Consider the following 27,458-nt stretch of genomic DNA (forward strand, 5'->3'; position numbering starts at 1 on the left):
ACGGCAAAACTGTTTACAGCGGTGCTAAAATAATTGCACAAGGGTTTTCAAGTGTTTTCTAATCATCCATTAGCCTTCTAACACAGTTAGCAAACACAATGTACCATTAGAACACTGGAGTGATGGTTGCTGGAAATGGGCCTCTATACACCTATGTAGATATTGCATTAAAAACCAGACGTTTGCAGCTGGAATAGTCATTTAGCACATTAACAATGTATAGAGTGTTTTTCTTATTAATTTAATGTTATTGTAAAGGATCTGCCAGACACAGCTTCTGTGTCGACGCCCGTGGGTAATCAGTCTGCACCTGCTCCTAAGTCTGAGAGAGTGACACGATCTTCTACCAGTCAGGCTGGGAGGCTGAGGAGTGGGAGAGCCTATCACAGCATGGCCAGACGGTGCTAGCTCCCGCCCTCTGTCTATTTATACCTGCATTTCCTGCTCCTCCTTTGCCTGTGATTCTTTTCGGTTTCCTGGCTCTGCTGCTCCTGCTATGATTTATTGACCTTGCTTCATTTTTGACCCTGGCTTTACTGACTATGCTCCTGCTCTGCAATTTGTACCTCGTGCACTCCTGGTTTGACTCTGCTCGTTCACTACTCTCCTGCTCTGCGTTTGGTACCTCGTACACTCCTGGTTTGACTCGGCTCGTTCACTACTCTTGTTGCTCACTGTGTTGCCGTGGGCAACTGCCCCATTTCCCTTAGCTTCTTTGTACCCTTGTCTGTTTGTCTGTCGTGCACTTATTGAGCGTAGGGACCGTCGCCCAGTTGTACGTCGTCGCCTAGGACGGGCCGTTGCAAGTAGGCAGGGACTGAGTGGCGGGTAGATTAGGGCTCACCTGTCTGTCTCCCTACCCCGTCATTACAGTTATCTTCATTGGTATGTATGTATATATATATTATATAAATTTTGTGGCAGTGCAGCTACTGGACAGGTTAGGGTTCAAGTAACTAGGGTGGTGACTTCCACAGGCTAGCATGCCTGTCTTCCCCAGACTGAGAGCCCTGTGTGAATAGCATACACCTGATTTAAAGAGCCGTCTCAGGTGAAGCCTAACTAGGCTCATCAGACAGCCGAAGAGACGCACGGACTGTCTGTATGGAGTGGAAGCCGCCCTTCTCCTTCACACTCCAGCAAACCAGTCCAGTAGCTGCACTGCTACAATATATATATATATATATATATATATATCAAAATAATTTTACCACTATTCAAATTTATTTAGATATATAAAGTTAGATAGGCCGTTATAAGGGTGTTTGTTTGTTTCTACATGAATCTTTATTCTATGGCTATAAACCATTGTGTAAATGTTCAATAATTTTATTTCAGTGGGTTTCTTTTGTCTGTTTGGCAACAGGAAGGCATTTCTCTGCCCATTTTCCAGAATTTCATATTTTTCTTTTTATCTGAGAAGAAAGTCATTGCCATGAAAGACACTGTACAATCCAAACAACGTTATGCAACACATTCACTCTTAATTAATGAGCTTATTAATAAGGTTGCCGGTGCTGTGATTTCTAGTTTGTGAAAAAAAAATCTTACATCTTGCTTTGTCAATTTCATTTTTCTTAAGATGCATTTAAATATATCAGATCAATCACCAGATGCTGTTCAGTATGCAGCGCCAATGCTCCATCAGTGGCACAAAAACTCTGAAGGTTGCACTGGCATGGATAAAGTACAGTGGCTTCTTGGAATACTGAAGAGTCCTTTCAGAGCCAGAAAAACAATGTGATGGATATGGATATTTTAACATTTCAAGTCTTTGAAAAGAGAATAAGTGCACCTTGACATCTCTAAAATATGTAATTTTGCTGCTATAAGTTTTCAATATTTTCGATATACGCTAAAATTCCTTTAGGCCCTGTCCACACAGAGTTTTTTGCTCGCGCCCATTGAGTGCTACGGGCAAAAAACGCAGCGAAATACGCTTTCTCTGCCTCCCATTCATGTCAATGGGAGGTCAGAGGCGTAAACGTCCGAAGATAGGGAATGACGCTTCTTTTTACCGCGAGACAGATTCCCGCTCGCGATAAAAAAAAAACACCTCCGCCTCCCATTGCGGCAAAAAACGGCCGAAAATGCCTTCCATTGATTTCAGTTTCCGCGTCAAAAACGTGTCAAACTCTGTGTGAACAGGGCCTTAAAGCGGCATCCAGTAAGCCTTTACTTGGTTCCAGCACAGAATTGCAAATTTTTTTTGAATCTCATAAGACCCATAGCTGAAGACTTGAGCAAAGATAACCATTTGAGACTATTGACACGGTTGTAATCTCTCCTCTTATCTTAGTTGTTTGGCAGTTTTCCTAGAGGTTCACTACCCTAAGGCGGGATTCACACGACCGGGTCGTTCCCGAGCCCGAGTGTCGGCCGGTAAAATCGGCCATTTTGCCCGGCCGGTTTGCATAAAGTTATGCATCCGTGCCGGGCCGGGCAGATCCGGACAGTGACATCAGCGGCAGCTCCTGAAGGGGAATCCCCATGTGTTCGGGGATTCCGCTTCAGGAGTTTCCCCTGATGTCACTGCCCAGATATGGACAGAGACATCAAGCGCTCTGTCCAGGAGCGGAATCCCCGAAAACACGGGGATTCCGCTCCTTCAAGGAGCTAAAGTGCGGCTAGCACATAGCAGAGCGGGGAGATACCTCCCCGCTCTGCTATAGTGGCGTCGCTACAGTAGTAGCAGCCGCAGCAGCTGCTGCTACTACTACTAGCGGCGCCATCGAAGGTGTTGCCGAGCCAGGGTGCTTTTAACAAGCAGGGGAAGGGAGCCAGCGCAGCGCTCCCTTCCACCTGCTGTACACCCCGGCCCTGCAACACAGTGTACAGCGATGCCATTCGTCAGAATGGCATCAACTCCTCCTCCTCACATGCACTCTGCGCTGTGAGGAGGAGGAGATAGAGCGCAAGCGCCGGGAAACCCGGCCATCACTCGGAACACATTCCGGTGATGGCCGTGTAATACCCGGCCCCATAGACTTGTATGGGAGCCGGGCGGCCGGGTGCCCGGGCAAAGATAGAGCATGTCCTATTTTTTGACGGCCGGATTTTCCGGCCGTCAAAAAATCGGTCGTGTGAATAGCCCCATTAGGGGTCTATCATTCCTAATGCAGCCGGGTGCCGGCCGATTTATGAACGGCCGGCACCCGGCCGGGAAACCCTGCCGTGTGAATGAGGCCTTAAGGTCCTCTTACACGGCTCGATATGGGCCACAAAAACCAGTGCCCATCAACGATGTGGTTTTTTGATCATCGCTCGTTTACTCCTTTCAAAAGGAACTATGATCAGTAATGTATGAGGATGAGCGATCGTTACTACGATCACTCATCCCTGTGCATTTCCATCATGTCGGCAGCACATCTCCCTGTTTACACAAGGAGATGTGCTGCCGACAACGATAATGTTTTTTGCTGCATAAACGATACAATCAGCCAATTAACGAGCGTTTGCTCGTACATCAAATGATCATTGTCCTGTCTACACAGGGCAATGATCGGGAACAAGCATTCATATGAACACTCGTTTGCCTGATCATGTAAAAGGGCCCTTAGAGTTAAGTGTTACAAGAGGAGGGCGCCCAGGGAGGGACAAGGAAGGTTGCAGACGGTGCTAGATATTGTTACCGCTATATGTAGTTTTATGCAAGACTGATGTCGGTGAGCCATACTTTAGAATCTGACTCACCTATTTTTCCACTGTCCAACTCCAGCTCCAATTCAGACTTCTCATAAAGGTCTCCTGTATAATAAGCCCGGGTGTCTGTGTAGCTGATAATTTTGTAAGAAAAGAGAGAACAGTGTGCACTCAAGTAACTCTATGCAGCTATATATATATATATATATATATATATATATATATATGTGTGTATGTGTGCGTGTGTGTGTGTGTGTGTGTGTGTATATATATATATATATATATATATATATATATATATATATATATATATATACAATATGCCCTCAATCTGGTGCAACTCTAAATAGGAATAAAACATTAAAAAAATGTAAAAAAGTATATCTGCATTATTAAGTACTTGCCTTAATACTCTCTAGCACTTCTGAGATGACTGCATGCACACCTAGTCAGGTCAGCTTTAATATAGGGTTCAAACGGTTCACCTGCATCGGGCCCCCAGGCGGTGGCACCATTTTCAACTGTTTTTGTGTGCTCTGTACACACAGTTGAAAGCCTAGTAAAGGGGGTTTGGGGACAGACACCCAGACAGGATGGAGGGTGGCATTGTTGTCTCCTCCCCTATTAGCTCTTTCATCCCTCACCTTTATTGGCTGGCTGTCCTCCTCCCCTTCTGTTTCGGTCTGGCCATTCCCCCTCCTCTAATTCTGTTCAGTGGCTCGCTGCAGCATCACTGAACACTCTGTAGCATTCCTGGTTGTTAGGGAGACCATTTCCCTGGCGGCTGAGCTAGGAGGAAGGAGAAGCACAGCATCCGCTCATTCGGAGTCCAGCACTGATACAGCGTAGCGGCCCCACGCCAGCTGAGCGGGTTGGCTGGCTGCCAAAGAGGGAAGGGGATATAGGACGTTTGCATGGCATAGTGGGAATACACATGATAAATGCAGGATACTACAGCCCTGGTACTCGTAGTCCTCAGTGCAGCCAATCACTAGTAACAAAGGCAATATTAACCCTCAGCACTCCAGTCTTTTCAGGAGAGGGAGCACTCATGAAACATTTGAACTGGGCCCACGAAAGTGTTTTTAAATGGCCTGCACCCAATATTGAACTCTCTACCCTGGTCTTTACAGGAGGAACTCCACTACAGAGCATGTGCAGCACAGATTCTGACATTTTAACGAAGGGTCTTGAAGCAGCAGCCTGAAGATACTTCATGTAAAGTAGAGGAGACTACAAAGGAGAGAACTGATTTTCCTAGTTATCAATGTTTTTTTTAATAAAACGGCACCTTCGATTGATCACATATATTTGATTACAATTTTGAAACTTTTCTAAATTCCTTATAAAGTAAATATGCAACAAGCTATGCATTTAATAAATGAATACAATATTAATCATTTATAATATTTAATATTTTTATTTTGAAGTTTGAGTCGGTACATTTTTACTTTGGCTCTACCACAACTCTAATTCCGACTCGACAGCCTTCGTTTTATGTCGTAAGCTCAGATTTACAACTATATGAAAAGTTTACTTCTGCGTCACTTGAGAATGTAGTCATCTAACTGTTACACATTTAGCCCTTAGGTTTGTGACTATTTTATTTGTGTGCAATGATGTCTTTGTATTTAGGCATAAAGCACTGGAACAATCTAAAACCAAGAACGCCAGAGAAATTGAGCTATTGCATTAGTAATGCATCCTCATTAGGGGAGGTATATAAACTAGTGGAATAGGAAAAGTGGTGCATTTGCAGTAACAGCCAATCAGATTGCAGCTTTAATTTTTTAAGATTCCAAGTTGAAATCTGACATTGGTTGCTGTAGGTAACGGTTTTACTTTTGTACTAGTTTTATACGATTGTGAGTAAAACATATAAAGGTAAATGGTTTTAGCACTTACCTGTACAAAAGGTCTATGACCCGTTTTATGTTTAGTCCACTGAGAATTATGTCTGTTTATTTAACATCGTTTGTACAAAGTATGAAATGTAGAATTAAATGTCACATCAAATTACAACCTATTAAATCATTGGGATGATTTTGTTATTGTTTTTGCTTGTTTGACCATCTTTAATTATATAATATAAGCGGAAGAGCAAAAGCTCCTTTATTTTAACTTTGTTATATCGATTCATTCACGCATAGTAATGTTTTTTGCTTGTCAAAGTTATTTAGCTAAGGAACAGAACACCCTATTAAAAGTTGTGTGTAAGCGCTGATTTCCTGTACCTCCAAAGTAAAGTACAATATCAGGGAGTTGCTCGGCAGTAAAGTCCTGGAGGCTTCCCCTAGCACATTTTGGCCTCTAGGTATCGTTTAGTTCTCCTACTAGCATTTTATTTGTAGGTCTACATTTGTATAACGTCTATAAGGCAGACCGTATGAACAAGTCTACCACTGCTGATGCGCTTTAACAGTCTTTATTTCTGTGTTTTAGCCTCGGGCAATAAAATATATAGTAACTCTTTAGGCACGCCCAAAAATAAATCTGTGTTGGTATAAGATGGAAAGTATTCGCTTTTTAGGACCCTAAATGCCATGTGTGCCGTGTTTGGTTTCAGCAGTTGTAAAGAAACTTGCAGTATTTAAGAGAAAGCAAGGCCCTGCTTGAAGATGTTGTCAATTTTGGTTATTTTCTGCACACTCTAGTATTAAATAAAGAAGAAATCTATTCCAACTCTTGGATATGGAAATATGTTGATTGTTGTACTGGAGACCTGGCTCAAGTTTGGGCCTGGTAATATGTCCAGGTAATTATTGCACAAAACTTACAGTAACCTCAAAATACCAAACTATAACCAAAAATCCTCTTCTGTTTCATTTACTATTGGTATTTTTGTATTTTGTTGCTGCGTTCGTTTTTGTAAAAGTGATAACCGTAAGTGCAGTCACATTGGTTGTCACATTTGAATTACCTTCTCACTCTCTCTGAAAAAGTTGATTCTCCTTCCTTGTGGAGATCCAGCTGGTAAGGTGCCGAATAGCTCTCCTTGGAGTTGTTGCTCTTCGTCAATACCGAGTAGGGTTTTGGTTGGCTCTGTGAGATTCCATTTGTGCTGACTTTTAGAAAGTACTTGAGTTTTCTTCCTTCAATATGGCTTTGCTTCCTGTTGTCACTATTGCAAAAATGAATAGAAAAAATGCCAATTTCTCAAGTAAGTAAGTAAAATAAATGTAATTCCCAAATTCTGAATTAACTCCATATATGGCCAGTTTTTGTGTATTGGATAGAAATTCCCTTTAACTCTTTAATGACCACCGATACGTGATTTCACACCGGTCATTAAAGTAACTTCTGATAGCACCGTAAAAATGCGGCGCTGTGACATAAGTCTAGCAAGAGGGTCCCATGCCGGCTAAAGGGGGTGCCGTGCTAGCTAAAAGCAGCTGTGGCTCCTCCTCTAATAGCCGGGATCAGTGTTCCCTACGATCCCGACCATTTAATACCTTATATGCCACTGTTGATCGCGTAACAAAGTCCCCCAGGTCTGCCAACAGCGTATGCCTATTCGGCGCTGCCAGAGTTTTACACGGACAGGCATAAGTAGTATTGCAGTGTATTATAAAATCAATCAAATAGTGAAGTCCCATAGTGGGACTAGAATTAAAGTTAAAAAAAATCCATAAAGTTCATAACAAATGAAAAGAATTTTTTTTTTTCCCCCCTTAGATAATTATTTATTATGAAAAAAAACTAGAAAATTAAGAATCTACATATAATTGGTATCTCCACATTTGTAACGACCTGCACTATAAAATGATTACGTTATTTAACTATTTAGTAAGAACATTGAAGGCCGTAAAAATGTAATAAAAAACAATGCCAAAATTGTTTACTGTCCTTTCTGCCTTCCAGAAAAAATGCAATAAAAAGTGCTCACGAAGGCATATGTACCCCAAAATGATGCTAATAAAAGCTACAAGTTGTAAAGTGACACGGTGACAGCGTCCTGATCGCAACTGTCGGAGAAGGAGTCATGGGCGGGACCTATCAGAATGATCCTGTGACGGCAAGCGCTGTAATTGGCCAGTCTGTACGGACTGGTCAATCCCAGGCGCAGGAGGTTTGTTTTGCGGCCATTTCCAGCTCTGACGAGCTCACTTCTGTCAGAGAGCTTGTCAGAGACAGTTGCCAGTGATAATAGTGGAAGAAAGTGAAAGAAAATACCCCAAAGCCCAGCGATCTTACCACCTTTGTTGCCCACTGGTAATTGTATATTTCAGTTCAGCCATCCACAGTGCCCTTCTGCTATGCTGTGATCTGTGTCCAGCCATCACCTGTCGCAGTACCCGGTCGCCATTGCGCTACTGTGTCTCTAGATTGCCCACTGCCCGAGTTCCCTGTTAGGTAGCAATGCCACCTCTCGTTTAGAACTTCCCCTGGTAGGTAGGGTACCCTTACTCATCAAATACAGCAGGGTCGCTGGCCTGTATTTGTTGCTCACTTGGGAGTAGCAGTGTTTATTTTGTTTAAAAACCAATTTTCTTTTTAGAACCTTTTTTTATTAGTAGTTGCAATTTGCTTGCAGCGTTTAGTATATTATTCTAAAATCCCCCAATATGGCAAGAAGAGTCTTCACAGCAGAGGAAGCGTATTAAATGTTATGCTCCAATACGGAAAGTGCTAGCAAAGGTGAAACACAGTTCGAGCTGCCATCTTTGTCCGTATCAAGTGATTCCAAGTCTGCAACCCTCGTCAGCGCAGAAGAGGCAAAGGTACTGCTCTGCCTGAGCTGATATGGGCAGCTGCGGACAATTATACCCCCCAGGTGCCTGAATTTCCAGCCCCCTCAGGCATTTAAGTTGATACTACAGGGTTCAGCCCCATAGATTCTTTTCTTTTCTGACACGCTTTTAAATTTAATGGTCCAGCAGACCAACATAGTCCGTTCATCTCCCAGAAACCCGACTAGTTTTACGCCGGAGGCCAAAATTGGACCCCCACAAACGCAGTGGAATTAGGAAAGTTTTGGGGCCTATTTTTAAGATTTGGTCTTGTCAAAAAGCCAAGTATTAGAGACCATTGGTCCCCTGATATTTTATATAATACCCCTTTACTGCACAATTATGAGCAGGACATGATTTGAAGCTATCCTGAAGTTCCTGCACTACAACGACAGCAGTCACTGCCATCCCCACAGGTCCCAAATTTCGATAGGCTCTATAAAACTAGACCTAAGTTTATACCCCCAAACAAAACATTGCGGTAGATGAGTCATTGGTAAGCTTCAAGGGTAGACTGCACTTCATGCAGTATCTACCAAATCAAAGAGCCCAGTACAGCACTAAAATGTATAAACTATGTGATAGTGCTACCGGTTACACCTACTCTTTTAGAGTTTGAGGGGAAAGACTCCCATGTAGATCCCTCCGAATGCCCCCCCCTCCTAGGGATTAGTGGAAAGATCGTATGGGATTTTATTCATCCTTTGCTTGGCAAAGGATATCATCTTTATCTGGACAACTTTTATAACCGTGTCCCATTGCTAAAAGTTCTCTCATCCAGATCCACCTTGGCTTGCGGAACAATCAGCACAAATTAGAAGGGCCTCCCCAAAATTTTACTGGGTCAGACACTAAAATTAGGAGAGAGCAGAGCTGTCTGCAGCGACAATCTGCTGCTGCTGAAATAGAAGGATAAAAGGTACGTCCTTATACTGACCAGCATTCATGACCGCAGCTGCAGCCTTGTCCTTGTACGCAGATCCACCACCCAAGTCCCCAAACCATTTTGCGTACAGGAGTACAGAAGCCCCAAAAAAGGTGCCGGGTTTGCGCCAAGCGAGTCATTCATAAGGACACCACATACCAATGTGAGACGTGTCCCACAAAGCCCGGCCTGTGCATGAAACAATGTTTCAAAATATATCACGCCACCTTGGATTTTTTATTTATCCATGTTTTCTGTCTCCCTTATTGGCCATGACAATTTTTTTTACTGCCCCATTTAAAGTTTGCTCATTTTAAAATTTGTAAAATACCCCTAAAACAAAACTAAAAATTTGCACTATACCCAGAACCTGAGGGAGTGTATCTCACCTAAGTTGCAAATCTGGGTGGGAAGAACAAATCCAGATGAGATTGGTTGTCTCAGCAAATCTTTTTTTGCTGAGGCCTCTGATTTATTTTTGGGCTGGATTTTATGGAATGGTGGGTAGGTTAGTAGTGGGACCTGCCATTCCCTCTCCCTCCATTGTGGGTTTTCCAGGTTGTCCTCCGTTACTAAAATTAAAGTAATTACAAATTCTTACTATACCCCTAGATAAATACCTTAGGGGGGGGGGGTTCACTTCACAAATTAAACTCTCACTCTACCCCTAGATGAATACCTTGAAAATTGTTACTTTACAATCTAAAATTTCTCACTGTACCACTAGATGAATTCTTTGAGGGGTGTAGTTTGAAAAATGGGGTTCCTTTTTCTGGGGTTTCTAATATTTTGACACCCCAGAGCCTCTGTATTCATGAGACAGGGCAGTAAATGCCATCATAGTAGGCCTCAAATGTTGCATGGTGCTCTTTACCTTCTTCTTCCCAACCATGTGCTCAAACTGCAGTTTGACAACAAATGCGGTATTGCTGTACTCAGGAGAAAAATCACTCCACAATTTGTTATACAAATTTCTCCCATTACCCCTAAAATTAAAAATTTTGGCCTAAAGCAACAAGTTATTGGTAAAATTTAATTTTTCGTTTTCATGCACTAATTCTAATAAATACATTCCATGGAACATCTGTGGGGTCAAAAATGGACACAACACCCCTAGATGAATTCTTTGAGAGGTGCAGTTTCAAAAAGGGGTCACTTTTCTGGGGTTTCTAATATTTTGACACCGAGCCCCTTTTTTCATGATACGGGGAAGTAAATGCCACCATAGTAGGCTTCAAATGTTGCATGGTGCGCTTTATTTTCTGAGCCCTGCAATGTGCTCAAACTGCAGTTTGACCACAAAAGGGGATATTGCCGTGTTCAGGAGAAATTTCGCAACAAACTGTGGGTGCTTTTTTTTTTTTTTTTTTTTCTCCTTTAACCCCTTGTGAAAATGATGAATTTGGGGCTAAAGCAAAATTTTCTTTGAAAAAAATTTAATTTTTCTTTTTTTTACTGCCCACTGTATAAAAAAAAACGGTGTCAAAATGCTCACTATACCACTTGAAAAATTCTTCGAGGGGTGTAGTTTCCAAAATGTGGTAATTTGTTGGGGGTTTCAACTGGTGCCTCAGGGGCTCTTCAAATGAGTCATGGCGCCTGAGAGTGATTCCAGCAAAATCTGCACTGACAACATATGGGGTATTTTCATACTCTGGAGAAGTTGCTATACAAATGTTGGGGTGCTTTTTCTCCTTTATTTGTTGAGAAAATAAAAATGTTGAGCTAAGGCTCAGTCATATTAGAAAATGATGTAATTTTTCATTTTCACTGCCCAATGCTAATGAAATCTATGAAACACGCGTGGAGTCAAAATGCTCACTACTACGCCCCTGGAAAAATTCCTCAAGGGGTGTAGTTTCCTAAATGTAGGCACTTTTGTGGGGGTTTCCACTGTACTAGTACCTTAGGGGCTTTACAAATGCGACATGTTGCAGAGAAATCAATGCAGCGAAATCTGCGCTCCTTTTCTTCTGAGCCCAACAGTGTGCCCAAACAGAAGTGTATGTCCACATATGATAGATTTACCGTACTCTGAAGAAGTTGCTTTACAAATGTTGGGGTGCTTTTTCTGTATTTGTTGAGAAAATAAAAAATGTTCAGCTAAGGCCTTATTCACTCGAATGTATTTCACACCCGTGTTACGCGCGTTAAAACAACGGATGTCACACAGATCACTGAATGTCCTACCCTAGTGTGTTTTTTGCGCATCCCGCACCCCTTGAAGTCAATGGGTGCGTGAAAAAAAACGGACAGCACACGGACGTCATCCTTGTGCTGTCCATGTTTTTCACGCACAAGTTGCTAAAGAAATGATGAGGAAAACCTAAAACACCTTCAGGTTTTTTTTGCTGACCAAAAAAACACGTGACATATGGATGACACGCATGTAAAAAGACGCAGACGCGCACCATACACGGATGCCACTCGGATGCTGCATTTTTTACGCGCGTAAAACTGATGCTCGTGTGAATTAGGCTAAAGCTACATCTTGTTGGAAAATTATGTAATTTTTAATTTTCACTGCCCGATTCTAATAAAATCTATGAAACTACTGTGGGGTTGAAATCTCACTACCCCCAACAAGGAATTCATCTAGAAGTGTAGTTTCCAAAATGGGGTCATTTTTTGGGGTCTTTCCTTTGACACCACAAGACCTCTTCTAACCTGACATGGTGCCTAGAATATAATCGAAAAAAAAAAAGAAGGCCCTAAAATCCACTGGGTGCTCCGTTGCTCCTGAGGCCTGTGTATCCAGCAGCACACTAGGGCCACGTGTGGAATATTTCTAAAACCTGCAGAATTGGGGCAATAAATATTCAGTTGTGTTTCTCTGGTAAAACCTCCAGTATTACATAAAAAAAATGACTACAATGGAAAATATTTGAAAATTTCCCTTCCAGTTTGCTTTAATTCCTGTGAAACGCCTAAAGGGTTAAACTTTCTAAATGCTGTTTTGAATGCTTTAAAGGGTGAAGTTTTTAACATGGGGGGATTTGTGGGGGTTTCTAATATATAGTTACCTCAAAGTCACTAAAGAACTGAACTGGTCCCTAAAAAAAAATTGCCTTTTGACATTTTTTTGAAAGTGTGAGAAATTGCTGCTAAATTTGTAATGTCCTAGAAAAATAAAAGGATGTTCAAAAAACGATGTCAACATTAAAGTAGACATATGGGAAATGTTAACTAGTAACAATTTTGTATGGTATTAGTATCTGTTTTACAAGCATTTAAATTTAGAAAAATGCCAGTTTTTACAAATTTTCTCTAAATTTTGGTGTTTTTTCACAAATAAATATTGAATTTATCGGGCAAATTTTTTCACGAACATAGAGTGCAATATGTCACGAGAAAAAAATCTCTGAATCGCTTGGATAGTTAAAAGCATTCCAAAGCTATTACCACATAAATGAACACATATTAGATTTTAAAAATGAGGCTCTGTCAATTGGTCCAAAAGTGACTGCGACGGGAAGGGGTTAAGTAGCAAATAGTCAACATTTATGTTCCATTTATGTCCAAATAAAAAAAGTAATAAAATAAATATATATATATAATTAGTGCTAAACTTCTACAGAGGTATTTCTGTCTCTCCTACATGACTCTCTTAATTTTTGGTCAGTTATCGTACCTTTTTAGTATTGTTTTCATTTACTTAATAACGGTGGTTAACTGGAAGGCTTCTACACTCCTTATGACTATCTTATCCTTAGACTACATTCACACGAGCGTGTCCGATTTGCGCGCGCAAAAAACAGACTATATTTCCTGCATTTCATGTCAGTGTGTGCTGCGTATGGCATCGGTGTGCTTTTCATGTGGCATCTGTTTTTCATGTCTGTGGTTACCCTCTGCAAACACTTTTTTTATTTTTTTTATTATCATTCTCAGCATTTGTTTACCAACTGATGCGTCAAATGCAACAGACAGCACACCGTCGTCCGTGTTTTTCACGCACCCATAGACTTCACTGGGCGACAATCTCCGCAAAAACGCACCAATATAGGACATGCAGTGAGTTTCACACAATGGACACTCACTGCGTGAAAACTCACCCATGTCTGAATAGCCCCATTGAAATGCATTGGTTCCGTGTGCTGTCCGTTATTTCAATGGACAGCACATGGATGAGGAACACGCTCATCTGAATGAGCCCTTTGAGCTTCGCTGACTTTTCTGTCATCTGTGTAATTGAGTTTAATTAAAGTGAATGGATCTCTGTTCCTCATCATATTTGAAAGAAGCGGGCGTGGCTTGGACGCTGCAGTGAACGGTTGCAACTCTGGTGAGCTCCGCCGACAGAGGATCTATTCTGCTCTTTTTGATGAACTATATTGCTCGAATCGAGCTGTAATTACCTCACCTCCCCTCTCTACTGCCGCGGAGACGACCGGGCATTGGCGGAATCATTTTCGGTGAGTTCGCCGCGATACCGGAGGGACAAGCAAGTGAGGCCTTGCCTCGTGATAGACCGGGGCCTAGATTTCCGGCAAGACGGCCGGCGGGAGAGACCGGAGAGAAACGAAGAGGAGTAGTAGCAGAAACATTTTGCTCTGATCGAGCTGACAATAGCACATATTCCCTTTCCACCGCCGCGGAGACGTCCAGGCATTTGTAGAATCTTCGGCGATTTCGCCGCGACACCAGAGGGAGGAACAAGGGAGGCCTTGCCTCGTGTCAGTCCGGGGCCTAGATTTCCGGCGAGACGGCCGGCGGGACGGACCGGAGAGACCAGAGGAGCAGTAGCAGGTACCGGGGAATATACACTAAGCAGCTACAGCTGCCTTGAGGACGCAGTTGCCGTTCTACTACTGAGACTCGCACTACGTATACCTGCCTGAGTCCCACTGGCAGTTTGATCCTCACTGTGAAGTCTGGGGAGACTAGGCCCAGGCTGGAAACCTGCAGACCAGCGTCCAAAGACTTCAGAGAAAGTGCCACTCATACCCCCAAGCTTTTCTTCATAATATCACACTACTTATGAGAGCAACGCTCTAATTTTTTCACCGCTGGGAACATACCTAGTGAACAAGCTCTATTATTGATCTGACATACAGCGCAGTCACTTGGACTAACATCACATATTATTTGCTAGGCGACCCCCTCCTCCTCCCTTCTCCATTGCTAGGGAGGTAGTTGGGAAGCTGTAAGCGCTGTTCTTAATGAGCTACATATAACTACCATTGAAGAGATATGCACTCTTTTTTTTTTTTTTTTTTCTTCAGTACCACAAAACTAATACAAGATGGTGAAAACAGGCAAAGATAAGCTCAAAGATGTTCATCACACGCCTAAAAAGCACAAAAGTCAACATGAAGTTGATCTTTCTTTAACAAAAAGCACTCTGCTTCCTCTTTGGCTGGGAGTCACCTATCCGCTCATGAAGAAGATACGGAAGTGTCACAGGATGGTGAATCGGATAGGGAGAGCACTACTGCTCAGCCTACTACATACGATGAATCGGATGCATGCCATATTTCTAGAGCTTTTCTCAAAAAATGTTTAGCTCAAGCCTTATCTCCAATGCTGAAAGAATTCTCTGATATCAAAATAGATGTAAAACACATCGGCCACAGAGTAGAGGAGTTGGAAAATGCTCATACTGCTTTACTGTCCCACAGTGCAGTGACACAACAGACGGTTATCTCCCAACAGGAACATCTAAATTCTGCATTTCTTCAGCTTGAAGATCAGGAGAACCGCAACAGGAGGAAGAATATTAGGCTTAGGGGGATGCCGGAAAGTGTGGCACCAGAGGCTTTGAGAGCAGCAGCCGCATCAATTTTCGCGGATCTACTGGGGGTGGATCGAGCCTCCCAAGTGGTTATCGAGAGTATTCACAGAGCACTTAGGCCTAAACCTGCGCCAGGAGAGCCACCGAGAGACTCTCAAGGAATCTACTATGACAACTGCAAAATTTTGTTCTTTCAAGATGTAGCAGCAAGCACTCTAAACAAAAGGCCGATATTGAAACCGCTCACAGATATTTTGAGAGAACGTCACATCCCCTACAGATGGTTGTATCCCTTTGGACTTTCTGTGATGGATAATGGTAAACCCATTGTGGTAAGGCAACCGGAAGACCTACACAAAATCTGGACTGTGCTAAGGGTCACCCCTCTGGAAATACCATCGTGGCTGCCGGTTCATTTGCCTGTGGCGTTCCCGGAATTACTGCCCCCGGAGAAGTGGAACCTACAAACCAAGGTGAAGTCCCCGAGGAGGACCCCCACCTGAATCGCTGAATTTTCGGGACTTGGAAATCATATTTGAAAGAAGCACACGTCCTCCCAGGATTCATTGAAATCAAATTGAGTCACATCCTTCAATGGGAGAAACCAGGGCTGGGAGTTTACAAGTTTCACCTTTCTGTATAAGTAATTAACTTGTTGAACGATTCATTGTTATATAAATCTGTGGCTAGATTTCTCTAACGACGAAGCAATAGTAGTAACCATCACTTGGTTGTTGACATGTCAAATACTGAAGCCCACATGCATATCAGAGAAAATATTTGTAGCCGTTATGTTGACAGCACAAAATCAGATAATTGCTGAACACTAAAACGCTAAGGCCCCATGCACACAACCGTAGATTTCATCCGTAATTACGGTCCCATTCATTTCTATGGCCAACTGACACCTTCCCGTACATTTACGGGAAGGTGTCCGTGCCAAAGAAACCATCCGTAAAAAATAGTCTTGTCCTATGTTTTTATTTTACGGACTGTGCTCCCGTACTTTTTAATGGGAGGACAGCCCACAAATGCGGACGGTAGTCCACTGCCGGCTGTGCCCATAATCACGGACCGTGATTACAGGCATTGTCATGTGCAATGGGCCTAATTGTACAAAATAAACACAAGAAATTAACAAAATCCCTGCAATTTCTCCCTTAATCTCTTCCTTTTTTTTTTATTTTATTTGGTCTCGTATTACAAGCAAAGCTGCTAAATATACTGTATAATGAAATCTTCAACGTGTGTCCCCAAGAGATCAGCCTTGTCCCTCCCTCCTTCTCCTCACAATCCTGTGTTTGACAGTAAGGAAACTGGCTGCAGCAGGAGCCTTCATCCGTTAGTGACCGCCTGTACGCCTTTTCATGGCGGCCACTAACGGGCTTTATTCTGATGCATATGCCTTTTACGGCGCTGCTTGAAGCAGCGCTGCTTGAGCAGGCGGATTGAAATTCGCCCATTTTAACCCATTAGATGTGGCGCTCATTAGCGAGCGCTGCATCGTAGTGGTTTTGGAGGGAGGGGACTCCCTTTCTCACCCCACCAGCACCCTAACAATGGCCCCCAGGTCTGCCTCTAGTTAATAAATGTTAGGCCGTGGCAGAGGCATGGCCTAACAGATGCCTGTCCATTTTACACTGACAGGCAATAATACACTGCAATACAGAAGTATTTCGGTCTATTATAAAAGCGATCACATGATCGCACGTTAAAGTCCCCTAGTGGGACTGAAAAAAGAGTTTCATAAATTTCATAATAATAATAAATAAAAATCCCAACTAAAAAAAAAAAAAAAAAAACTTTTTACCCTTTCAAAATGCTTTATTATGAAAAATCAATAAATACCAAATGTGTAACAGATTTACTATCGCCGCGTCCATTGCTGCAATTCCTTTCAATAATGTGATCTACAGATGTGTACTCCCTTTACTTATCGCTAAACCAAACACATGACGAGATGTGTAGCACAAGATGTTAAACAGACATGTAAGTAAAACAACCTCCAACAGATACCATAGACTCCCATGTTATACGATACCATTTAAAATATGTACTACTTTTTACTGGATGGCTGGAACGGAGGCCTCTGATCAATGCTATACGTTGTCTGTGGACTCCCCTGTTAAAAAAAACAACTTTAACTTATACGTTTTTTTGCTGGATGGCGTGGTGAATTATCAGGACAGATTGTATAACTTAACTTTTCTTGAATGGACACTTCTGAATATGCAAATTAGCGCATCAGGCATGGTAATAGCAATTTTATTGTAATTACTACAGGTTTACTCAGTGTATGAACCCCAACGGCTACTTGAGAGTTGGTTATAAAAAGTTATATTATCACTTTAAAAAAAATAAAAATGGAAACTGAGCAACATTTAAAAAAACTTTGCGTTAACTTATCTATCGAAGGACCACTAAATCTAGAAGTAAATGATAAATTTAAACCGGAGATAAACTTGCACCCAATGGTCTGTCAGTCTTCAGGGTTTTCTGTATTCCTGAAAAAGTCTTGTATAATTCCTGCAGCGGACACAGGTGAATCTCCTCCTGATAGGTTCCATTTTCATCTGGTAAAAGGTAGTGTGGGGGGGGGGGCTTAACTAAAGGGGTGTGGCTGAACTTTATATTTCTCAATATTAATTGTAACATAAAACAGAATAAAAGGAAAAGAGAGGATTAGGGGAAGAATTACAAGGATTGAGCCTAATCTTAAATGTTGCTCTGTTACATAAGAGCATAATGTATACTAGTAAGAAAGGCGGATCTGTGACAACCTCCCCTTCCTTTTCTTTTTTAAATAGTCCATGAAATGGTTATAATGATTAAATAGTATAGTTGGTATTGCGCATTGATGACAATTAAAGCAACTGCACACACAAATCAAGTTTACTATCAAATGAAACCGGATGTATATTGTCCTTAGAACCGTTGGCCGAAGAAAGTATATTGGTAACTGTATTATGTGTAATAGTTATTTCTGGGCATGCCCTTTTAACTTGGTCCCTTGTGAAAAAAAATTCTACTTTTGTGTTGCCTAGCAACTGCTCAGTGTTTTTGTCTTATTTATTGTCACACTTCGTAATAGATATTTATCTGCATAACATAGTGTCACTACAGTTGAAAGCTTACTGTAGCTTAATAAAGCCATTATTTATTTATTTTTAAAATTGAGGGGGGGGGGGTTTAAATCGTTGCCTTTGAATCTACGCCAGTAAAGTACAGGTGGTGGTGTTTTTTTTTTTCTAAGTTAAGGACTGGATGTCGCCTCTAGCTTTTTTTTCTTTTTTAACTTTTGTGTTGATGGCCAGAGGGACTTGGCAAAGATGGCAAGAGTGACATTCACTGGCTCAGCTACATGTGAACATCACAGAGTGGGTTATTCATAAAGCTCTGCTCTTAAATGGTAGAAACTGGTTATGAATTGCTAGGAAAGACACTGTATTGTGCTATGTAATTATACTTTAATCATGGCTATATTCTCTCATTTTAATCAGTAAGGCTTCGTTTGTTCTGGAGCACTAGCACAGATGTGGAGCTCTGACAGACACAAATGGAAACCATAGGTTTCCGTTTCCATCATCATTGACTTCAATGGTAACAGATCCGGTGCCAATGGTTTCCATTTGTCTCCGTTGTGCAAGGGTTCCGTCGTTTTGACAGAATCAATACCGTGGTCGACTAACGGAGACAAACTGAAACCCATTTGTGTCGGCCAGGGCACAGAACGTCGGATCGGAGCCCTAGCGCAGATGTGAACGAAGCCTAAAAATTAACCAAGTAACGTCCAAGATAAGTATTAATGCAGGCAGGGACAAACCGCTGCTGATGCATAGCATTGTTGCATTTGGCACTCTTTTTTTTTTTTAAATTTATTTAAATTTAATTTTTTTTTATTTTTTTTTTAACCTAAAGGTATGAAGGCGCAAAAACTATTGTAAAAATTGCTGTTCTATTTCACCACATTTGCTTTTACTTCAAGAAAAAAAAATAATATATATTCTGTTGAGTATTTTCCATTAAACAATAAAATGGACCTGGAATAGAAATATCTGAACTATAATATTAAGCAGTAATATTATTTCCCGATTTTTCAGTCACAATACTTCAGGAATTTAGAAGTCTGATTTGTTAATAGTTGAATATGCTTTATAAAAATGTGTAAAAATAAAAAAAAATCTGTATGTATAGTTTTATCATTTTGTCTCTTCGAAAAATCACACTACCCGTCCCCAAAATAGAAAAAAAAATATTGTATCACACACTATATTTCATCATACTCATTATGGGAGTGCTGATTTTTCATTAGTGGTCTGGCTATGAATGTTGGTGGTTGTTGCTCGTGATATTGCTATATTGTCTTTTTTTTTTTGTGGTTTTGATATATCTACTGTAAGGGTATATGCACACGTAGTTTTTTTGGGGCTGAAATCAGAAGCAGAACGCCTCCAAACATCTGCCCATTGATTTCAATGGGAAAAACTGCGTCCTGTTCCGACGGGCCGTTTTGTAAGCCGTAGTTTTTCAAAACGGCCGCGTAAAAAAACGGCCGCGAAAAAGAAGTGCCTGTCACTTCTTCAGCCGTTTTTGGAGCAGTTTTTTATAGACTCTATACAAAAACAGCTCCAAAAACGCAGCCAAAATCGCGAGTGGCTTAAAAAAACGTGTGAAAATCAGGAGCGGTTTTTCCTTGAAAACCGCTCCATATCAGACATTTTTGAGTTTGCTTGTGCACATACCCTCACCGTGCCAGTATCAGAATGGGTAATTCCCCACTGACCAGATGTAGTATCCCGCTGTGGCTAAACCCGTTACTCAGGTGCACCACTGTGTTCTGACTAAAGTGACCTGCAGATACCTTAGTTACTTAGCCGATGGCAATTTATCCATAGGATTTATGATGTGACAGCCTGCTACTACCGTCTTTGTTATGGATGAACCCTGTCAATACAGAGAGTTGTAATAGATTGATCTAGTACATGCTGAGGGGTGTAGGAGGATGTTGCTCAGGAGTTGGGCGCTCAAAGACTGGGCGCATTGGCAGCTGCCGTGCATAACTCCCCCTCAGAGCTGCCCTGCAGAGCTGCAGCTGTTAAAGTTTATTATTACATTCTTACTAAACTTCAGTCTCTATAAATTTATTACGAGATAGAAAAAGAAACAAATCTGCTTTGATTTTTTTCATAAGTCAAGAATTCTGAAAGAGAGACTCAATTTGTATTAGTAACATAACCAAACTCGTCTTGTAGAATATGAAGTTTATACTCGATCTACCTACATAACGTCAGTTTAATTTATCAGTTTTTTTTGTTTACGTGAGAAAACAATTTGTGCGTTGATGTCTTATGATTTCTCTGTAACATAAAAAATATATTTTATTTGTCTTACATTTATTCCAAGTAAATTAAAGAGGCTTTGTCTCCACATTATAAGTGGCCTATGTCCTACATAATATGATCAGCGCTGTAATATAGATTACAGCAGTGTTTTTTATTTAGAAATGTGACCATTTTTGACGGAGTTACGACCTATTTTAGCTTTATGCTAATTACTTTCTTAATAGACAACTGGGCGTGTTTTAGTTTTTGACCAAGTGGGCGTCGTGGAGAGAAGTGTATGACGCTGACCAATCAGTGACCAATCAGCGTCATACATTTATCCCCATTCATTTAAACAGCACATAGTGATCTTATTACATCACTTTGTGCAGCCACATAAACACACTATAACGTTACTCAAGTGTCCTGACAGTTAATATACATTACCTCCAGCCAGGACGTGATGTCTATTCAGAATCCTGACACTTCTGTAGCGTCTGTGTGATATTTCCATCACGGCAAGCGTAATCTCGCGAGACTACGATGTAACCTCTCATTTAAAACGAGATTACGCTTGCTTTGCTGTAAATATCACACAGACGCTACAGAAGTGTTAGGATTCTGAATAGACATCCTGTCCTGGCTGGAGGTGGTGTATATTCACTGCCAGGACACTTGAGTAACATTATAGTGTGTTTATGTGGCTGCACATAGCGATATAGCTATATCGCTATGTGCTGCGTAAATGAATGGAGAGAAGTGTATGACGCTGATTGGTCAGCGTCATATACTCCTCTGTACAACGCCCACTTGGTCATATAGTAAAACACGCCCAGTTGTCCATTAAGAAACTCATTAGCATAAATCTAATATAGGTCATAACTCCATCAAAAATTATAGATTTGCTGAATAAAAAAACACTGCTGTAATGTACATTACAGCGCCGATCAGATTATGTACAAGATCAATTATAATGTGACGTGTAGACATCACCATTGATCAAAGTCCATAGCAAAATGTAAAATGTAACTTTCATTTGTCTCCTGAACTCAGTATAACATTAAAATAAGCACAAAATATATAAATTCTGTTGTTAAACCAAAGATTGTTGCCACCAGAATAAAGAACTGCACCTCACTATTTGAGAATGAATATTCTTGTCAGTTAGTAGGTTTACATAACTGAATGACGGTGGATGTCCATGCTAGGTTCATAGTAAAATGTTTTATTTCTTTTTTTTTATAATTATGCCTTCTGTATATTATTTATACTGAAGACATAGTGTGATAAACAGTGTATTTAGCTCAAAATGGTGGCCACTTAACATATAGTATGTTCACCCATATGAAGGCCATTTAAGGGAAACTGGGACCTCTGTTTTGGCAATCAAGCCGCATGAAAAAACTGCATGTAAAAATGCCAGTATTTTTAAATGTAACATGCATTTTTGTTTATGGAAAAACACCAGAAAAAAAGCCATACCCATTTGATAAAGCACCATTGACACCAAAAACGCCACCAAAGTGTCCCGAACCAAAATACCATTTATGTAGACGCTTCAATATTCCACTATGGACTTTAACGTAACATCTGGCTGCAGCATTTTTTACCTAAAAAAAAAAAAGCTTTTAAAATGCCAATGAAAATGCTGTGTGAATCCAGCAACAGATTTCCTCTCCTGACTTTGGCTAATAAAAAACAAAACCTGGCACCTAATGTGTTATCCCATTTAATGTTAACTCCACTCTGTGACATGATACAATATCAATGCATACCAACTTGGGTGAGAAACCATGTGTAATCCATGGGAATATCTCAAACCAAAGTGCTTACTATTACAACACAAAATTGAGACGCAATGGTTGTGGTGGGGGGTTGCAGCATGTGCGCCTCTCTCTCCATTCAATTCTATAGGAGTTATGAAAACAGCCGAGCTTCCCGAATAATTTTTTTATTTCCAGTTAATTTTTTGTTTCTGACAGTTTGTGTTTAATGAAAAATTAAATTTGGTTATCACCTGACATATGAAATAGGTTGAGTATTCTTCATACCACGCTCAGTAGCATTTGTAGAAGCTGTACTTCTTAAAAGAAAAATCTGTTGTGTTCACATGTGGCATAAGCTGCAGTATGGGTTTACCACTGTACCTAAGGGCTCACAATGACTTTGATGATCACTCAAAGTGTGAGATCTGTAGTCACTGAGACAATAGATAGGTCCAAGGAGACTTCATAAACACCGTTAAATTGTGTCTGTTTAATCATCCAAGTCTTGGAAATGGCTTTTAACCAGTTACTTTGTTTTACTTAATGTTCATAGTGAATTCGAGTTTTACTTGGATTACACAATACATGGGGGCTCTAGTGCATGAAGAAGCTGGTTGTAACAGTGTCTTGTCTCTTTTTTTTTTTAGGAAAATTTGTATGTAATTTCTCTTGTGTACACTTCATACAGTAGTTATCAAATATAGGTTATCCTCTCTTAGGCTAGGCTCACTCTAGAATTTTTTTTCTTTTTTTTTCTTTTTAAAACGACTGTAAAATATGGAACACAATGGCCCCAACAAGATATTCTGTTCATTCCTGTGGAACTGAAACCGTTGTCAAAGTAAATAAGTTTTAAAGGGGTATTCCCATCTCAGACATTTATGCCATAGCCACAGGATATGCCATAAATGTCTGAAAGAGGCCGGATCCAGGTCTGAAACCTGCACCTTTTAGATTGGGGGGACTCCCCGCCTAATGAGATGGCCGCTGGCGGCCACATTGAGGCGAGGAATCGGTGAAGAAGTGGTTGGGGTTTCATATACAGCTGAACTCGCTGAGCTAGTCTGTTTTTGTAACTCCCATAGGAGCGAGATGGGAGTTTCAGTGCTGTTTACTGAACTTGGGAGTAACAGCGGTTTCTCTATTTATAGCTATCTTTTAACGGAGTCTCCGCCCGGATGCGGTGACCAGGCCACGTCACCAGATGGGGTCGGGGGATCCACAATGTCAAGATAGGTGCAAGACCCAGAGCTGGGACCCGCATCTATCAGACATTTATGGCATATCCTATGGCTATTCTATAAATGTCTGCGATGGGAATACTCCTTTTAGAGCTCTATCATGATAGTTTGTTTTTGTTTTGTTTTTTACAGGAACCCCAGCCTCCACTACACAGCATTTTATTTTATTTTTTTCTTTCGGACTTGGCGTACATGCACAAAGCATTGCAGCATGCATGGACCCTAGATGGCAGCACACAGAGTGCCTTCAGGTCGATAATATTGGGCCCTTAGACTCTGTGTGCTGGCATATGGTGCTTCCATACAGCAATGTATTCTACCCTAGAGGCAATGCTAATATCTTTATTATACAGCATGTAATGGAATACAATTGTAATTTTTTTTTCTGGCAGATTTTGTATAAAAACATGAAAAAGCTTGTGGAGTTACACTACGGGCCCTTAGCGGGCTATGGGTAGTGTATTACGGATCCATACAACACAGACATGTGATATTGTAGTGTGCATGAGGCCTTAAAAGGTTTGTTCAGCCACAAAGAGCTTACAGTGTTATAAAATAACAAGAGAAGTCATGCTGACTTTACTGATCCCCTGCCGCTTCCATGCTGACCTTTCATGGGTACCCCGCCGGTCTCCGTTCTTCCTGCGCCAGTTTATGACGTGTCCTCACCGCTGCATTAATGATTTGCTGCAGCAGTCCCATGTGTCGACACGTCCACGCTGGAGCAGGAAGAACATAGGCCGACGTTTACTGGGAAAGCTGTGGCCGTAGATTGATCAGGTAAGTAAGTATTGATACTTTTGTTATTTTACATTATTGTAATCCGTGTTTAAAAAAATGGCATGGTGTTGGGCAACCCCTTAAACTAAAGACAAAATGCATTCATTAAAAAAAGTTCACGAGTCCAATATGCTTTCTGTGGGAGTGGAAAGAGTCTGTTTTATTCGTCTCATTATTTCGGGAGTTATGGTCAAGTGAAGTGATTGGGAATTGATCTGACAGCATGCTGCAGACTTGATGCAAGAGAATTTCATTTTAAGCCATCTGTGTATACATGTTGTGCAAGAAACAGCTTTCTTGAACAGACTGACTGAATTTCAAGTTAAAGTGCAGAGATTTAATGCTGTTACAAAATAAAAATGTTATTTTCTTTTAGTACATGAAGAGCAGCATGAAAATCCTTTTGTGTTTGATGTGAGCATTTGTTTAGAAAGTAATAGTTGATGTGTTTGTAACCTTTGACTTTATTCCAATATTCAGATGTATGATGTATATAGTTATGTATTAATGAGTAAGATCCATTCAATACAGTGCAGAATGACAGCACAAACTCCTCCATAACTTAAAAGAACATTAAATGAAATGTAAACAATAACTTTAGATGATGAGCAGCATTGTAATTATTCTTCATCTATTCTGCTAATATACCGTGCTCCCCCCCTCCCCCAAGGGATCACCTACAGTAATTCTCTCTCTCCAGTTAGATGGTCTGTCCCGACTGTTCCAGAAACCTGCCCAGGTTAAAACCGGACGTTTCAGAAATAGTTAATAAAGGAACTTACAACTTCTAGTTGAGTCTGGTAGAACAGTCCAGCAGCGTCGGGCGCATATGCATTACGCAGATGGGGACCGTACACTATGCATGTGCAGTGAAGCGAGACCTACTGTCCTTGGCTTCATCTGTGCAGTGCACATGTGCTGGACACCGGTGGTCTCATCTTCTGGACTAATTTCAATATGTTGGTTGTTTTTTTCACGGACTATTGCCGAAATCCTCGGTTTTGACGTGGGCATGTTTGGAACCCCAGCTGCATAACGTTGTGGTGGTAGTTTAGTGGCTCCAAACCTAGTGACCTGTTCCCTTTAGCACGTATATCTATGAACTGTCTGACAAATAATAAACACAACTAACACTTTTACTAAATTACTATCCTATATACTATTGACTTTTTAAGTATCGTCACTTATGATTGAATGCCTTTTTTTTTCTAGTTCTGCCCTACGGACCATGTCAACTGGGTCATCTAGACCTTCCAAAGTTTGTTTGGTTTGTGGGGACGAGGCATCTGGATGCCATTATGGAGTAGTCACCTGTGGAAGCTGTAAAGTCTTCTTTAAAAGAGCAGTGGAAGGTAAATGTTCAAGTGGGTGATAACTTTTTACTATTTTCTCAATGTTTTTGTGATTTTGTAACATTTTATGTGCCAGCATGCCTACAGTGCAGTCCATTGTGAAGCTTTTAAATTGCTAACAATGTCTATTGTTTGTGTGTGATGCATTGTTCTGTAATGACCATTGTCTACATTCATCCCTGTGCATTCTACTTTTTCTTCCATCAGTAAAGCGTTGTGGAGGTCTGCATGCTTGTTTCTATTATATAAAGTGAGCTATCTGAAAAATTTTTGTGTAATAAACCATACGGAAATGTTACATGAAAGAGCTGACCTCAACCACCAATAACATGGTAGTTTATTTTCTCTGTGAACTTAAGATTTTTAGTTGTTCATGAAGAGGACAGTATACTATTTGTGATATCAATAATCATAATATATTCATGTGTAACGAAGATTCCCGCGCCGCCCATTTAAGTAATATACAGCGGAGATCCTTTTGCGATGGCAGGGTTTAACCCCTTAGATGCCGCGGTCAATAGCAACCATGTCCTCTAAGTGCTGGTATGCATATATTAGCAAAGCCAACTTAAGTCCACTTGGCGTGACAGCTGCTCCAACCCGCAGGATTCTTGGGTCAGGGCCTCATATGAACCATCGGAAATATAGGAAAAATGCAGGGCGGGTGCTATCACCATCACATGGGTAGGTAAAAAATGTATTCAACGTACAGGGCATTTCAAGGTCGATCTGGCCTCTTCGTCATATACATAAAAATAATTCTAGCAAAGCTGTGTTTTTAACCCCTTCCTGCCGCAGCCATTTTTCAGATTTTCATTAAAAAAATTTCCTGCCCACATTCCAAAAGTCGTAGGTTTTTTTATTTTTCCGTCGATATAGGCCTACGAGGGCTTGATTTTTTTGCGGGATGAGTTGTAGTTTTTCATGGCATCATTTATTGTACCATATAATGTACTAGGAACCGGGAAAAAAAAATCTTTGTGGGGTGGAAAATGAAAAAAAAAACAGTGATTCCTCTGTTTTTTGTGTTTTTGTTTTTACGGCGTTCACCATGCCATTAAAACAACATTTTAACTTTTATTCTGCGGGTCAATACGATTATGGCGATACCAAATTTATATTTCATTTTTTTTAGATTTTACTAGTTTTACAAGAAAAAAAACTAACTGTAAAAATAACATTTCTTTTGTGTCACCATAACTTTTTTTTTTTTTATTATTCCAGCAATATGAGGCCTTATTTTCTGCAGGACGAACTGTAGTTTTTAATGGTATCATTTTGGAGCACTTGCAAGTTTTTGATCACTTCTTTTTCAATTTTTTGTGGGAGATGTGACCAAAAAACTATTCTGCCATTTTTTATTTTTTTTAAATCTAGAACAATAATAATTTTAAATTTATATAAAATGTAATACAAATGGTAAAGGAATTTACATGAAGTTTCGATCCCTGTTAGTATTTTTGTATGCAGACAATTGGGACCGCGCCTGAGTATCCAAAATAACCACTTTTCATCTGATGCAGATGATATAAGGGGATATCACCGTATATTCTCAATCGTCTGATTGGGGCCCTTGAACAGTGTACAGAATAAAAAATATAATGAATAATTATATACAAACATTTAAACAATTACCGGAGTCTCATAATTTTTACACCAATATTAGGATGAGTAATCTGTCCCTGTCCTTTCCCTATCTCCTTACATATTATGATATGATCTTACATCATCATTATTAAAGAATATATAACAAACGCATAACCCATAACAAAAATTATTAGATATATTATATTGCAAAAATATCATATATATACATCTATAAAATAAATATGAAAATAGTGTATAAATAAAATAAAATGTAAAAAAAAATAAAAAATTATATATACATATATATCCACTAAAATAAAAATTGTACATATATACAAAAAACGTGTTAATACATGATGAATAAACCGTAAAAGATGCCC

General features: G+C 40.5%; 1 protein-coding gene across 4 annotated transcripts in view; it reads left to right on the top strand.

The window, feature by feature from the left end:
• NR3C2 (nuclear receptor subfamily 3 group C member 2) overlaps positions 1-27,458 on the top strand; it is a 351,146-nt gene that overhangs the window by 190,532 nt on the left and 133,156 nt on the right. For 2 of the 4 annotated variants that reach the window (XM_075860365.1, XM_075860367.1), the window contains exon 3: positions 25,352-25,503. In XM_075860365.1, coding sequence (XP_075716480.1) covers positions 25,352-25,503 — 152 coding nt within the window. The remainder of the gene's footprint in view (positions 1-25,351; positions 25,504-27,458) is intronic. The other 2 variants (XM_075860366.1, XM_075860368.1) reach the window with 1 other exon arrangement.

The sequence above is a fragment of the Rhinoderma darwinii genome, chromosome 1 (genome assembly GCF_050947455.1).
Source record: "Rhinoderma darwinii isolate aRhiDar2 chromosome 1, aRhiDar2.hap1, whole genome shotgun sequence".
Classification (NCBI taxonomy): Eukaryota; Metazoa; Chordata; class Amphibia; order Anura; family Rhinodermatidae; genus Rhinoderma; species Rhinoderma darwinii.